At 35.5% G+C, this 13,017-nt stretch overlaps 1 protein-coding gene across 2 annotated transcripts in view; it reads right to left on the bottom strand.

Moving 5' to 3' along the window:
* Window positions 1-13,017, bottom strand: part of LOC113039639 (voltage-dependent R-type calcium channel subunit alpha-1E-like) — a 109,613-nt gene that overhangs the window by 47,867 nt on the left and 48,729 nt on the right. For both annotated transcript variants that reach the window (XM_026197614.1, XM_026197607.1), the window contains exons 9-18: window positions 11,137-11,190; window positions 9,208-9,288; window positions 8,759-8,968; window positions 6,635-6,747; window positions 6,020-6,132; window positions 5,370-5,501; window positions 3,821-3,890; window positions 3,515-3,632; window positions 3,296-3,363; window positions 2,784-2,851 (exon numbers count right to left, since the gene is read on the bottom strand). In XM_026197614.1, the coding sequence (XP_026053399.1) occupies window positions 2,784-2,851; window positions 3,296-3,363; window positions 3,515-3,632; window positions 3,821-3,890; window positions 5,370-5,501; window positions 6,020-6,132; window positions 6,635-6,747; window positions 8,759-8,968; window positions 9,208-9,288; window positions 11,137-11,190 (1,027 nt within the window). The remainder of the gene's footprint in view (window positions 1-2,783; window positions 2,852-3,295; window positions 3,364-3,514; window positions 3,633-3,820; window positions 3,891-5,369; window positions 5,502-6,019; window positions 6,133-6,634; window positions 6,748-8,758; window positions 8,969-9,207; window positions 9,289-11,136; window positions 11,191-13,017) is intronic.

The raw sequence follows: 13,017 nt of genomic DNA, 5'->3' as shown, positions 1-13,017 counted from the left end.
CGGACACTATTTTCTCTAATACATTAGAAGCTTGTTGCCCCCATCAAATTGAAAAAGGTTAGAGAAAAACGTACTGTACCATGGTATAACAGTAATACCCACTCTCTCAAGAAAAAAACTCTTAGACTTGGGTGAAAAACTAACTTGGAAGTTTTTAGAATTGCATGGAAAAACAGTATGTCCAGCTATAGACAGGCTCTAAAAACTGCTAGGGCAGAGCATATACACAAACTCATTGAAAATAACCAAACCAATCCAAGGTTTTTATTTAGCACAGTGGCTAAATTAACAAATAACCAGACGCCACCTGATTCAAATATTCCCTCAACATTTAATAGTAATGACTTTATGAATTTCTTCACTGATAAAATACATAACATTAGAAATAAAAAACAAATGTCGATTCTACAGCGTCTAACACTTCAGTTTCATCCATCGCACCCAAAGATAAAGAGCAGTGCTTTACAACCATAGGACAGGAAGAGCTAAATAAACTTATCAATGTATCTAAACCAACAACATGTTTATTAGATCCTGTACCCACTAAATTACTGAAAGAGCTGTTACCTGTAGCCGAAGAACCGCTTCTCAATATCATAAACTCGTCGTTATCTTTAGGTCATGTCCCAAAACCATTCAAGCTGGCGGTTATCAAGCCTCTTATTAAAAAAAAAAAAAACTAGATCATAGTGAACTGGCAAATTATAGGTCTATTTGAAATCTTTTCAAAAATTTTAGAAAAAGTTGTGTCTGCTCAATTGAGCACCTTCCTGCATAAAAATGATCTGTATGAAGAATTTCAGTCAGGTTTCAGGCCCCACCATAGCACAGAAACTGCACTTGTTAAAATTACAAATGACCTGCTTCTTGTGTCAGATCAAGGCTGCATCTCATTTCTAGTCTTACTTGATCTTAGTGCTGCGTTCGACACCATAGATCATGACATACTCATAGATCGATTACAAAACTATACAGGTATTCAAGGGCAGGCTCTAAGATGGTTTAGATCCTACCTGTCCGATCGCTACCATTTTGTATATTTAAATGGGCAGTCATCTCATTTAACACCAGTAAAATATGGAGTGCCAAAAGGATCCGTCCTAGGTCCCCTTCTATTTTCAATATATATGTTGCCCCTTGATAATATTATTAGAAAATACGGGATTAGTTTCCACTGTTATGCTGATGATACTCCGCTATATATCTCAACGAGACCAGATGAAAAACTTCTCAATTATCTAAGCTAACAAAGTGTGTTAAAAATGTAAAAGATTGGATGACCAATAATTTTCTCCTATTAAATTCGGATAAGAGATATTAATTATTGGACCAAAAAACAGTACACAGAATCTTGTAGATTACAATTTGCAACTAGACGGATGTACTGTTACTTCCTCTACAGTCAAAAATCTGGGTGTTATATTAGACAGCAGCTTGTCTTTTGAAAACCATATTTCCCATTTCCCAAAAAACTGCATTCTTCCATCTTAGAAACATTGCCAAGCTACAAAAGATGTTACCTTTTTTTTATGCAGAAAAGCTAGTTCATGCATTCATGACCTCTAGACTGGACTATTGTAATGCACTTCTAGGTGGTTGTCCTGCTTCTTCAATAAACAAGCTACAGGTCGTCCAAAATACAGCAGCTAGAGTCCTTACCAGGTCAAGAAAATATGATCATATTACCCCAATTTTAAAGTCTCTGCACTGGCTACCTATTAAGTTCCATATCAGTTACAATGTTCCTGTAGCTCAACTGGTAGAGCATTGCGTTAGCAAGCAAGCTAGCGCAAGGTTGGGGTTTTGATTCCCCGGGAACACATGATAGGTAAAAATTGATAGCCTGAATGCACTGTGAATGCACTTAAGTTAAAAATTATTATTACTTAACTATAAGGCCCTAAATGGTTTAGCTCCTGCGTACCTAACTAGCCTTCTACCACGCTACAACCCATCACGCTCCCTAAGGTCACAAAATGCTGGCTTTTGGTAGTTCCTAGGATAGCAGTAAATGTCAGCAAAGTCCTCTAAAGGAGGTAGAGCTTTCTCACATTTGGCTCCCAAACTCTGGAATAGCCTTCCTGATAATGTTCGGGGTTCAGACACACTCTCTCTGTTTAAATCTATATTAAAAACACATCTCTTTCACCAATAATTTGAATAATGCATCTCTTGTGACTGCAGTTGAATCTGATCAAATGTGCATTTTTATTCTTTAGCTTGGGTTAAACTAATTAATTTTACTTTGTTGGAACACAGCTATGCTAATGATGTCTCTATGTGTTTCTCTGTTTTTGCTGGGATCTTCATCCCGTGGTAACTAGGATTTACACAAGCTCCAGTCTGGATCCAGAACACCTGAGAAGAGATGATGCTGACCCTGAATCAACAAACAGAACTAACAATTATTGCTACTAGTGTGACTGCAAACATGAATTGAATTGAATTACTACTACTACTACTACTACTAATAATAATAATAAGTTCAGTCATTCCAGTTTACCAATTTAAGTGTTTTTGTGAACTTCCCTATTAAATTTGACCAGAACCAAGACTGATCAAAAAACATGACAGACAAATGGTACATTCATATATGACACTTCTGTTCATGTGTTTGATGGGTCTGAAAAATTACTTGGCAGCATAGTGGCATAATTCTTTAAAAGCATGTCTCAAGCACAAGAAGATTTGCAACAGTCAGCAATCAACACCAAGCTCTTGCTTTAATTCGAAAAACAGATTATGACACAGCAAAAAAAAAAAAAAAAAAAAAAAAAACTTACTCCGAGAGGCCAAATTCTCTACATTTATAACGCTGATTAAAGAACTCTTCCTGCTCCTCCTCTTCTTCCTAACACACACACGCACACACACACACACACACACACACACAAAAATACTCTTCAATATACCTACCTAAGAGCACACACTATGAATACACTATGCACTTAAATTAAGTACATGAATAGTAATTTAATATAAAATGCATACAATAGTTAATGCACTGGAAACATAATGTAAGGTATACTAATGAAGTCAGAAAGAGCTTTTTGCCCAGTTCGTTTACACATACAAGGAATTTGTAGACAGGAGACAGGAGCTATCAGTGCAGAAGAAATACAAAATGATGCAGACATACATAAAGTAGGAATTACACAGTAGAGCTAATCAGAAACATACATTATATGTTACACATTTTTGTGGGATTATTTCTGGTCAGTGTTATTTCTATTGCAAAATATAACTTTTACATGTTTATTAGACAAGTGTAAAGTGTTACCCTTCTTTATCTTACCTTAGTTAGTTCCTGTGCATTGGCTAAATTATCCACAGCAATAGCCAAGAATACATTGAGCAATGTGTCTGTTCACAACATCGTCAAGAATTTGGGTAGAACTGAATAGAATGAGCATTACATGTTTTACTTGCTTGCAACATTGTTTTCATGTGCAACAACCAAATTATTGTATTTAATAGTAATAATAATAATAATAATAACTGATAAAAAGGATACAGTTCCCAAACAAGGTTAAAACAATAAAGTAGATTGAGGACCACATGCCGTACTGCACCCCTCCTTGTGAGCGAATCCCATTGTACATCACCTCATTCCAGTCCTCTCCAGTAAGAATCTATGTTGAATTAATTATTTTTAAAAAGCAGTTTAAATAATATAAAAGTTAAGTCTTGCAATGTAAATGTAACAAGTTGTCGTAATCATACTAAATAATATAATTAAGTTGAATATGAGGTGAACATAAGCTTTATGATTCAAAAGCATTTACTATGTTTACATCCAGAGTGATCTGTGGAGTCTTACCTGAAAGACGGTCATGATGGCTGCTGGAAACGTGTCAAAATTAGTAGGAGTATAATCTTCAAAGATGAACCTGTGCAAGAGAACAGCTTTAGTTAAAACTACATTTGTGTTTGTTATTTTTATCCTTGTGCGCATCCATATTGTTCCAGATTGCATAAGTAACCATTTGTTATTGCTTGAAGCACAGACACATTGCTCTGGTGAGCCAATGGCATTTTACTTTTGTGTATGTTAGAGCCACGCATTTTTACTAGTCAGAATGTACCTTATATAAATCTCTCAGGATATGTCATGCAGCATCAGTGTCTTTGCTGTTTCTGGAAGGTGTGTGAGTGGAGAGAATGTGCACATAACTGAGATGATGTGGCTGGGAAACAAAAGTGTGCCTTTCTTAATTGACAGAAGCATGCTGCTTGCATTGTCTTATAAGATAATATCTCATATTTCTGCAGTGCATGCAGTGTGGTATTTTGGGAATGCATTTTGTGAAAGAAATTTGGGTTTACACCATTTTTGCTATCAGAATTTGTCAAAGCTTGGATGAATAAATCTAAAGTAAGACTGTACACTAAATCAAATTACAATATGGACTAGTGTCTGTGAAAAAAAAAATAATAATCAAAAAAAAAGAAAAAAAAGACTTGTATTTAAATATGAAGTCCACGTCTTCATAGCAAGATGCCATAATTGGTTTAATTTGAAGAAACTGTGATAAATATTACTATTGAACAATAATGTTATCAATAATAATAATAATAACTATTAAAACTTTAAGAATTAATACATTCTATGTATAATATATTCTCACATTTAAATTTTAATAGTAAACCTCTGTTGTGCAGCCCTTTGTTTGCCAAAAACAGAAACTGTTATTTTTTTTATTATTTTTTTGATTGCATTTGAAATATTAAGATGTCAATGTTGTATGGCTTCATTTGATTACCACTGATAATAAATTTGTATTAAATCAGAAGAAGAAATAAAACAGGTGACCAGAATTTCTAGAGAGAGTAAGTAAGTATATCCACTCATAATAAATTATAAAAAATTAGTAAAATGTTTTATTAATTTAATTGATTTAAATTAAAATGGTATTAAATTGCATAAGTTACATTAGATCAGTAAATTACTACAATTTAGTGCAAATAAAATAAAACAGAAAAAAAAAAAAAAAGGCTTCCAGAAAATTGAAAATGCAAGGTCCAGTGGTATCTATAATTATGAAGGGGTTCCTAGAAAATGTTCTTCTTTTTTGCCTCGCCCAAAGACCTGAGAACCCCTGCATTACAGTATAGGCCTACTACACAAAACTAATGTCACACTGTTACGCAAACAAGTGTGTGGAAAGTGTTCTTCACCATGCACTGAATAAGATCAACTGGTATTGAGACTTCACATATTTTTTTTTTCCTTCAAAGTTTTTGAATTGTATATTTTAATGAATTGATTTACCATTTTATTTTTAGATTTGTGTACAGTATATCTTTATGTTTGTCTGTGAGAGAGACCGAGAGAGATCAGCACTCTCAAACCAGATTCATGTTCTTACCTTCCACCAAACAACTGCATGCCAAGTAAAGCAAAGACTACGATAAACAGGAAGAGAAGGAAGAGCAGACTGATGATTGACTTCATGGAGCTCATGAGGGAAACCACCAAGTTCCGTAAGGATGTCCAGTACCTGATCAATCAGACAAAACATCACACCTTTCTTTACATTGCCATTATTTGCCAATTTGCTCAATTTAAAGTGCTTCACAATATTCTCAAGAGTCAGATAGTTTGCTCTGTATCATATGGTTCTGTCAGCATATTTAAGGTAATACAATTGCATTCAAATCCATTTGTCCTCTATTAAAAATTTGAAAGACATATTTCATGATATTTGTGTCTGAGTATGAAGCCTTAATGTGAATAAATCATTTTCTTTCAAACTGACAAATGGCAGACATACAGTACAGTATCTAAAGTTGTTTTTGAAATACATATTTGAAAAAGCTGTTAAATGTAATAATAAATAATAAATTGGTCTTGATTTTGGTGTTGTAGTCGAGAGACAATGTTGCAGACACATCTGTTTTATATGCTTTTATGTAGTTTCATGTCAACAACATCATTTGCATTTGCTGGCGGCTATCATGCAAAAAATTCCTTGAAAGAATGCTGCAGATACTACTTGGATAAATGATATAAACTTACTTCGTTATTTTAAAGATTCGTAGCAGACGTAAAGCTCTGAGGACACTGATGCCAAAAGACTCTCCAGGCCTGAAGAATCCCCAAACCACTTCAAAAATACTACCCACAATCACCTGCACAAAACACAACAAATACTTAAGACATTAAGGGGAAAAATAATAATAATAATAATCCCCTTGAGACCCATTAAAACTGCAATATTGAACCACAGTGCCAAGGCTTTAGTTGTTGTTGTTATTTTCTTTAAAATAATGTTTTATCTTATTTTACTATTTAACTGAAATCATCATCATACTTACAAATAATAATTATTGTTATTAATTAATATTGTAATCACTGACACTGAATGACTGATCCAAAAGTGTATAATAATAATAAATCAATAAATAAATACAATGGTATTATGTAAACACTGTCATTTAAAGGGTTAATATATATATATATATATATATATATATATATATATATATATATATATATATATATATATATATATATATATATATATATATATATATATATATATATATATAATATTTTCAGGACAGCTTTCTAACAGACATTTCTGTCCTCTAAGGACCTAACTTAAACATGAACACAAAAAGATTTACTCACCCCACAATCAAAGCAGTTAAAGGATGAATGGAAGTAGAGACGGAAACCAAGGCCATACATTTTCAGAAACATCTCAGCAAGAAAAAGTCCCAGAAACACGAACTCTGCGTAGTCTGAAAAACGTACAAATTGTTCAAGTGTCAAAGAATTTGTAAAGTGGCAGACACTTACTGTTTCCTCGGGTTTCGAAAGTATTAAAACCATGTCTACTGTCTACTATGTGTACTCTGGAAGCAAACCCTAAAATTAAATTGCTCCCGTTAAAATCAACAAAGCTCTATAAGCCTCATTCACAATGATGGTTTGATGGGTTGCTAGATACATGATGTGTTATACAAATATAATCAATATTCAAGCCTGTTAGAATAAAGTATTTGGCCCATGGTACATCCCTGTTAGTAACAATGGATGAAAATGAAGTAAAGACTCTGACAAAAGTCTTTTGAAATGAAAATGCAGGAACACTGTGACAGCTTAAGAAAGCTTTTATGACAACACCACCTGCCTTGAGCTACAGAGTGCTGGATGTCCTGTTGTGCCGTATGGAGTTATTTCAGCAAGTCTTAGACCTTTAGGGACCATTAAGTAAATGTCCGTCATCAATACACAGAACATTTCTGACATGTGGAGCAGGAAGTGAGCCATTTTTCTGTCTGACAGGACTATTTTTGGGTAGTCATTTTATTAGCAGCAATTTCTCTGGAAAACATAATGTTGCCCTGAAGTGGTTCTGTTAGTTGCAGCATGTTTCCTCCTAATAAATTGTGCTTTTCAGAACTGCAAACATGTGCAGTCGATGTTTTTATCAGAAGCAACAGTTAGACACTCAGAAAGGATGCTTCTAGGAGTTTGTGATCAGACTGTAAGCTGACTTGAGCACCATAGATCAGGTCATGATGTTGTATGAGTGAGGTCGTGCGAATTAGCCACCTCGTAAAATATGTACGGAAGATCAGGCTGAAATGCTGCTGTGATGATAACACTTTTTAAATTTTTTTATTAATGAACTGAATAAAACCTTAAATTGTGGGTTTAAGTGCAGTACACCAGCAATTTGAACTTATTTTTTAATCTTTACTATGCAACCGGGGTGCCAGGTCTGCGTAACAAAACTAGCCCAATCAGATGGTTCTGGGGGAAGTTAAATATTAGTTGGGGTTGGTTCTTCTTGGTCGAAATTAAACACCTATTTAAACATCAAATTAAAAATCTAGTTGGAGCTAAATCTGCAGGACGTTGGTCCTCCAGGAGCGGGACTGGACACCCCTGTCCTAAGGGCAAACGCTAAAACTAAACAGTTATTCTTCTTCTTTCTCTCTGGGTAACAGATGGTGCTCTAGTTGAATATGCCATGGGCTGTTTGACTTGCATTAGAAAAACCCAGAGGCCGTCTACTGATAATTTTCAGAACTCTCCACAAAACCTAATTTCAAACAATGAATATGATTAGTAAATTGTATAATACTGGTCTAATGTATCTGGTAAAATGTAATCCTAAGGGACAGTGCAAAAATTATTTTAATGTAAAAATATATATATATAATAATAATAATAAAATGATTTACTATAGACATGCAATGAAACATTAGCAACTATTTTTGCATCTGACCTTATTACACATGCATTTGTAGGAGTTTCCCTTCGAGATGCACAATTTGTGTGAGGAGTATATTTAAATTAAGGTTTGTGGCAGTCAATTTAATGGTTTTTACACAATTTCTTAACACTCCCAAAAACCACGTCTTAACCCATCTTGTTCCTGTTGTTATTAGGTTAATGACACAAATTAGCACGTTTGTATACCTCAGGAGTGGATGCTGTATCCATGAATGCTTTTAACCAGATGTTTATACATGATTTGAATGCATTTTCATTATTAATGTCTTCCTTCCTACACTACACTGATGCAAATTTAAGAAAAATTGCAATGTAAGATATTTGATCAACCATACCCCAAAACCTTATCTACACCTGAAAGCTTTTAAAGCTTTTAATACAAATGATAAAATGAGTAAAACTGCTTATACAGACGTCAAATTTAATGCCAATACATTCCTAGCATTCATGCATTATTACAACGATTCTTTCTACGACTAGTAATATTAGGAAGAATGGGATACTCACACTGAATAATAGTAAGCCATTCCGGTTGGTTGTGATGAACGATGGAAACACAGATGGTGTTGAGCCCCACCAGACTCAGGACTATCCAATAGAAGCTGTCAGTTTTAACCATTCGCCGAATAGATATCCGCATCATGCGCTCCTTGCGCCGCAAGTAAGCAGCGGGCCCTCGTCTCGCTGTCCTTATTCCCACCCTCGGTCGGGGGCCACCTGACACCCCAAAAAAAGAAAAATACATATTCTCACAGAATGTCATTTGAATTTGAATCTTTTTTTTCTTGTTAGAAAGTCAGTGGTGGTATTTCAAAATCCTGAACATTTACATTTTTTTCCTTCCCTCCAGACAGTCATTCTGTTCAGATGATACCACAAACATGATTATACAAAGAAAAACAAGTCAAGTCTTAATGCGGATAAAAACAAAGAGATGGCATTTATATTTTACTCACCGATTGTAGAGATTTCAGAATATTTATCCTCTCCCGGTCCTCTACGCCTTGCATTTTTCTTGCTGGTGGCCCTTTTCAAAACTAAAATGAAAAGGGTTAAATGGTGCCGTTTGTTGGCTTTATGCATCTTATCATAATGGTCTAGTTATTAGAAGAATATGTCTGGAAGTATTTGTTGCAGTCGATATTTCCCAGCTAATAGGGAACATTCTTAATAAGTTATGTAAAATCTAGGACAAAACATTCTTAATTGAATGTTTATGAAATGCTATAATAATACTACTACTACTAATAATAAATAAGAATAAATAATAGTAATACTTTTTAATAGTAATAATTTTATTTATAACAAACTTTTCATCAGAGATCTCAAAGTGCTACAGGTTTAAAAAAGCTTTGCTAAAAATAAATGTCTTATGGCATTTTTTAAAACAGTGAGTGGATGGAGGTGCCCTCAAGGAGTCAGGGAGGGCATTCCACAGATGTGGGGCAGCAGTACAAAAGGCCCTATCTCCCATTGTCCTAAGTCTGGTTCTGGGTATGTGGAGAAGGTTTGAGTGAGTGGAACGGAGGGAACGGATTGTGCTTTGTGGGTTGATTAGTTCTTTGAGGTAGGGGGGGACATGTCCATGTATGCATTGATGTGTTTGGAAGGAAACCTTGTACTCAATCCTGGTGGGGATAGAAAGCCAGTGGAGTATGTGAAGCATGGGGGTTATGTGTTCATGTTTCCACACTCTCATCAGGATCCTAGCTGCAGAGTTTTGTATGTACTGAAGCCTCTGCAGACTCTTTCTAGGGATCCCAATGAGACATGCATTCCAGTAGCCCAGTCTGGAAGAGACAAAGGCATGAACCAGCTTTTCGGCATCTGAAAGGGTGAGAATGGGGCGGAGTTTGGAGATGTTATGGAGGTGGTAGAAACAGGTCTTGCATAGGTGATTTATATTAGCTTCAAAAGTGAGTTGCTGGTAAGGATGATGATTTGATCTGGTGAGAAGTGCCAACCAGGATGGCTTCGGTTTTGGAGCTATTGAGTTGAAGGAAGTTGTGCTCCATCCATACCTTTATCTCCTCCAAACAGGTGCTGTGATTTGATGGGGATGACTGTTAGTGTGTGGTTTCAGCTGTGGCATGTACATAGAGCTGTATGTCATTGTCATAGCAGTGAAATGAAATTTTGTAGTTGCTGATGATTTGGCCAAGGGGAGTGAGGTAAAGAATGAAGAGGATTGGACCAAGGACTGACCCCTGGGGAACACCACAAGTAACTGTGTGTGGATTTGATTTGGAGTGGCCCAGGGAGATGTATTCTGTCCGTTTTGTGAGGTATGATCTGAACCAACTGAGGGAAATGTCATTTAGTCCAGTAGTGAGGTGGATCTGGTTTAAAAGAATGCCATGGTCGACAGTTTGAAATGCAGCAGAAAGGTCCAGGAGGATGAGGAGGGCGAGCCAGCATCAGATGACATAAGGAGGTTGTTTGTGACTCTAATGAGGGCAGTCTCTGTGCTGTGAGCAGAACGGAAACTTGACTGGAAATGTTCTTACAACTTTATTAATGCTTTATTAACGTTCTGATAACGTTCAGAGAACATGTTCTGAGATCAACACCGAACATCCTTATGATGATATTTGTACTTGATGAACGTTCTAAGAAATATTTTATGCAACCTTTAAATAATGTTGTAATCATGACAAGGAAATATATTTTTTATACATTTTATCATAATGATCAACAAACAGCAGTCCTTAAAACTGATTTTCCATAACAAATTGTAAATCTTTTAGTTTTAAATTAAAGTCTTGCATTTTAGTAAGAGATAAATTATATAAATTACGGATAGAAAATGTACCTAGATGAAAACTGGTTTAAAAAACTCCATAAATGAGACATTTATTGATGTGCTGTTAAAATGAAATTCATACCATCTAGCGCTGATCTCCCAGAATTTTTGTTTTCTTCTGCAAGCATTACTTCCTCTTTGAGTGAGAGGGAGAGAGAGAGAGAGAGAGAGAGAGATAGAGAGCGAGAATGCACATAATATATTAGCAATGAAGTGATTAACTCAACGTTAATCAAATCAATTATTGGTTGATTCAGTTTGGTTTGTGATGAAAAAAAAAATACATTTGTAGGCCTCTTAAAAGTGATCTGCTGTACTGTAGAAGCATCAACTATTCTGAGTACAGACAGGAACATATACAAACACTCCAGGCAGTGAGTCAGTGTCACCTTTCCATTGACCCTTCACTGCGTGGGAGAATGAGCAGCTTCACACACTCATGTTCACCTGAATGTAGTGTTCAGGTGGTGGGTGGCAGGGTGAAATGTGAAAAGAGTAGTGTAGGTGTAGTACACAATCATAGCACTGTCTGTCACTGAACCTGGGTAAAGACTGTGAAATTTCGCTAGCCTGGCTGAAATTACTGAGCCAAAAGATGATTTTGAAAATCAAAAGATACAAATAACATTGCATTTTAAAACAAGCACATAATACCACAGTAGTTTACTTGAAATATTTTAGCATAACAACAGAGTAAGTCTGAGCATGCGACTGTGCTAGTAATTAGCTGGCCAATTAATCATCATGACTTGAGATTTTTATGTGTTTCTACAAGCTACATGTAAGGTGATCGTCAGCAGATATTAGTGCATCAACAGCATAAAATCACTTGATGTCTTGTTCCCTGTGCTCTCAAGAGCAATTTTGCCACTTGGCATACAACCACATGTTCCCTGAATCTCCCACAACTCCTCTCATCCATACTTTTCTAAAAACTCGACATTCGTTTATTACTGGCTAGTGAAAACCTTCTGTATTTTCAGGGTATTTCAATTAACACAATTATTTAAATAAATAATTCACCCAAAAAATAAATAAATAAATGAATAAATGAATTAGCTGAACATATACTCATCCTCAGGCCATCCAAGATTAGGATGAATGTGTTTCTACATCAGATTTGGAGAAATGTAGCATTGAATCACTGTCTCAGCAAAGTATGCTCTGCAGTGAATGGGTGCCCTCAGAATGAGAGTCCAAACAGCTGATAAAAAACATCACAATAATCCTCAAGTAATTCACAGCACTCCAGTCACTTTACATCTGGAGAAGACAAAAGATGAAACAAATCCAGCATTAAGACGTTTTAACTTCAAACTGTCACTTCCGTCCATAATCCACGATAACAATTCCTCCAGTGAAAAAGTCCATCTCCTGTTGACTCTCACATCAAAATCCAGACACATATTTGTCTAGAGCTGTTCAAACAGTGCTTGATCTGTGCAGATTTCTCTCCTGATTCAGACCAGAACACGTTTTTCACTGGACTATTGACTCATATTTTAGCCGAAAGTAACAGTTTGAAGTCAAAAACATCTCAATGATGGATTTGTTTCAAAACAGCTTTTGTCTTCTCCAGATGTTAACTGATGGACTGGAGTGCTGTGCTTTATTGTGATCAGCTGTTTGGACGCTCATTCTGATGGCACCCATTCACTGCAGAGCATCCATTGATGAGACACTAATCCAATGCTATATTTCTACAAACATGATGAAGAAACAAACTCATCTACATCTTCGATGTCTTGAGGGTGTGTAAACTTTAAGCAAACTTCCATGTTTGGATGAACTAGTCCTTTAAAGGAAACAGTCAATACCAGGAACTGCAGGCTTGTTTCTCACCTCTAACCTTCAATACACAACATCTGAAAAACATGAGTGCTAAACAAACATACTGTATGCTAAAAACAACAAGAAAGATCCACATGAAAGACGAAAGACTAATAAACCAATTCAAACACTA

The sequence above is a fragment of the Carassius auratus genome, chromosome 2, assembly GCF_003368295.1.
Source record: "Carassius auratus strain Wakin chromosome 2, ASM336829v1, whole genome shotgun sequence".
Lineage (NCBI taxonomy): Eukaryota > Metazoa > Chordata > Actinopteri > Cypriniformes > Cyprinidae > Carassius > Carassius auratus.
Note: the sequence above shows the minus strand (reverse complement) of the source record. Positions and strands in the feature narration are given on the sequence as shown.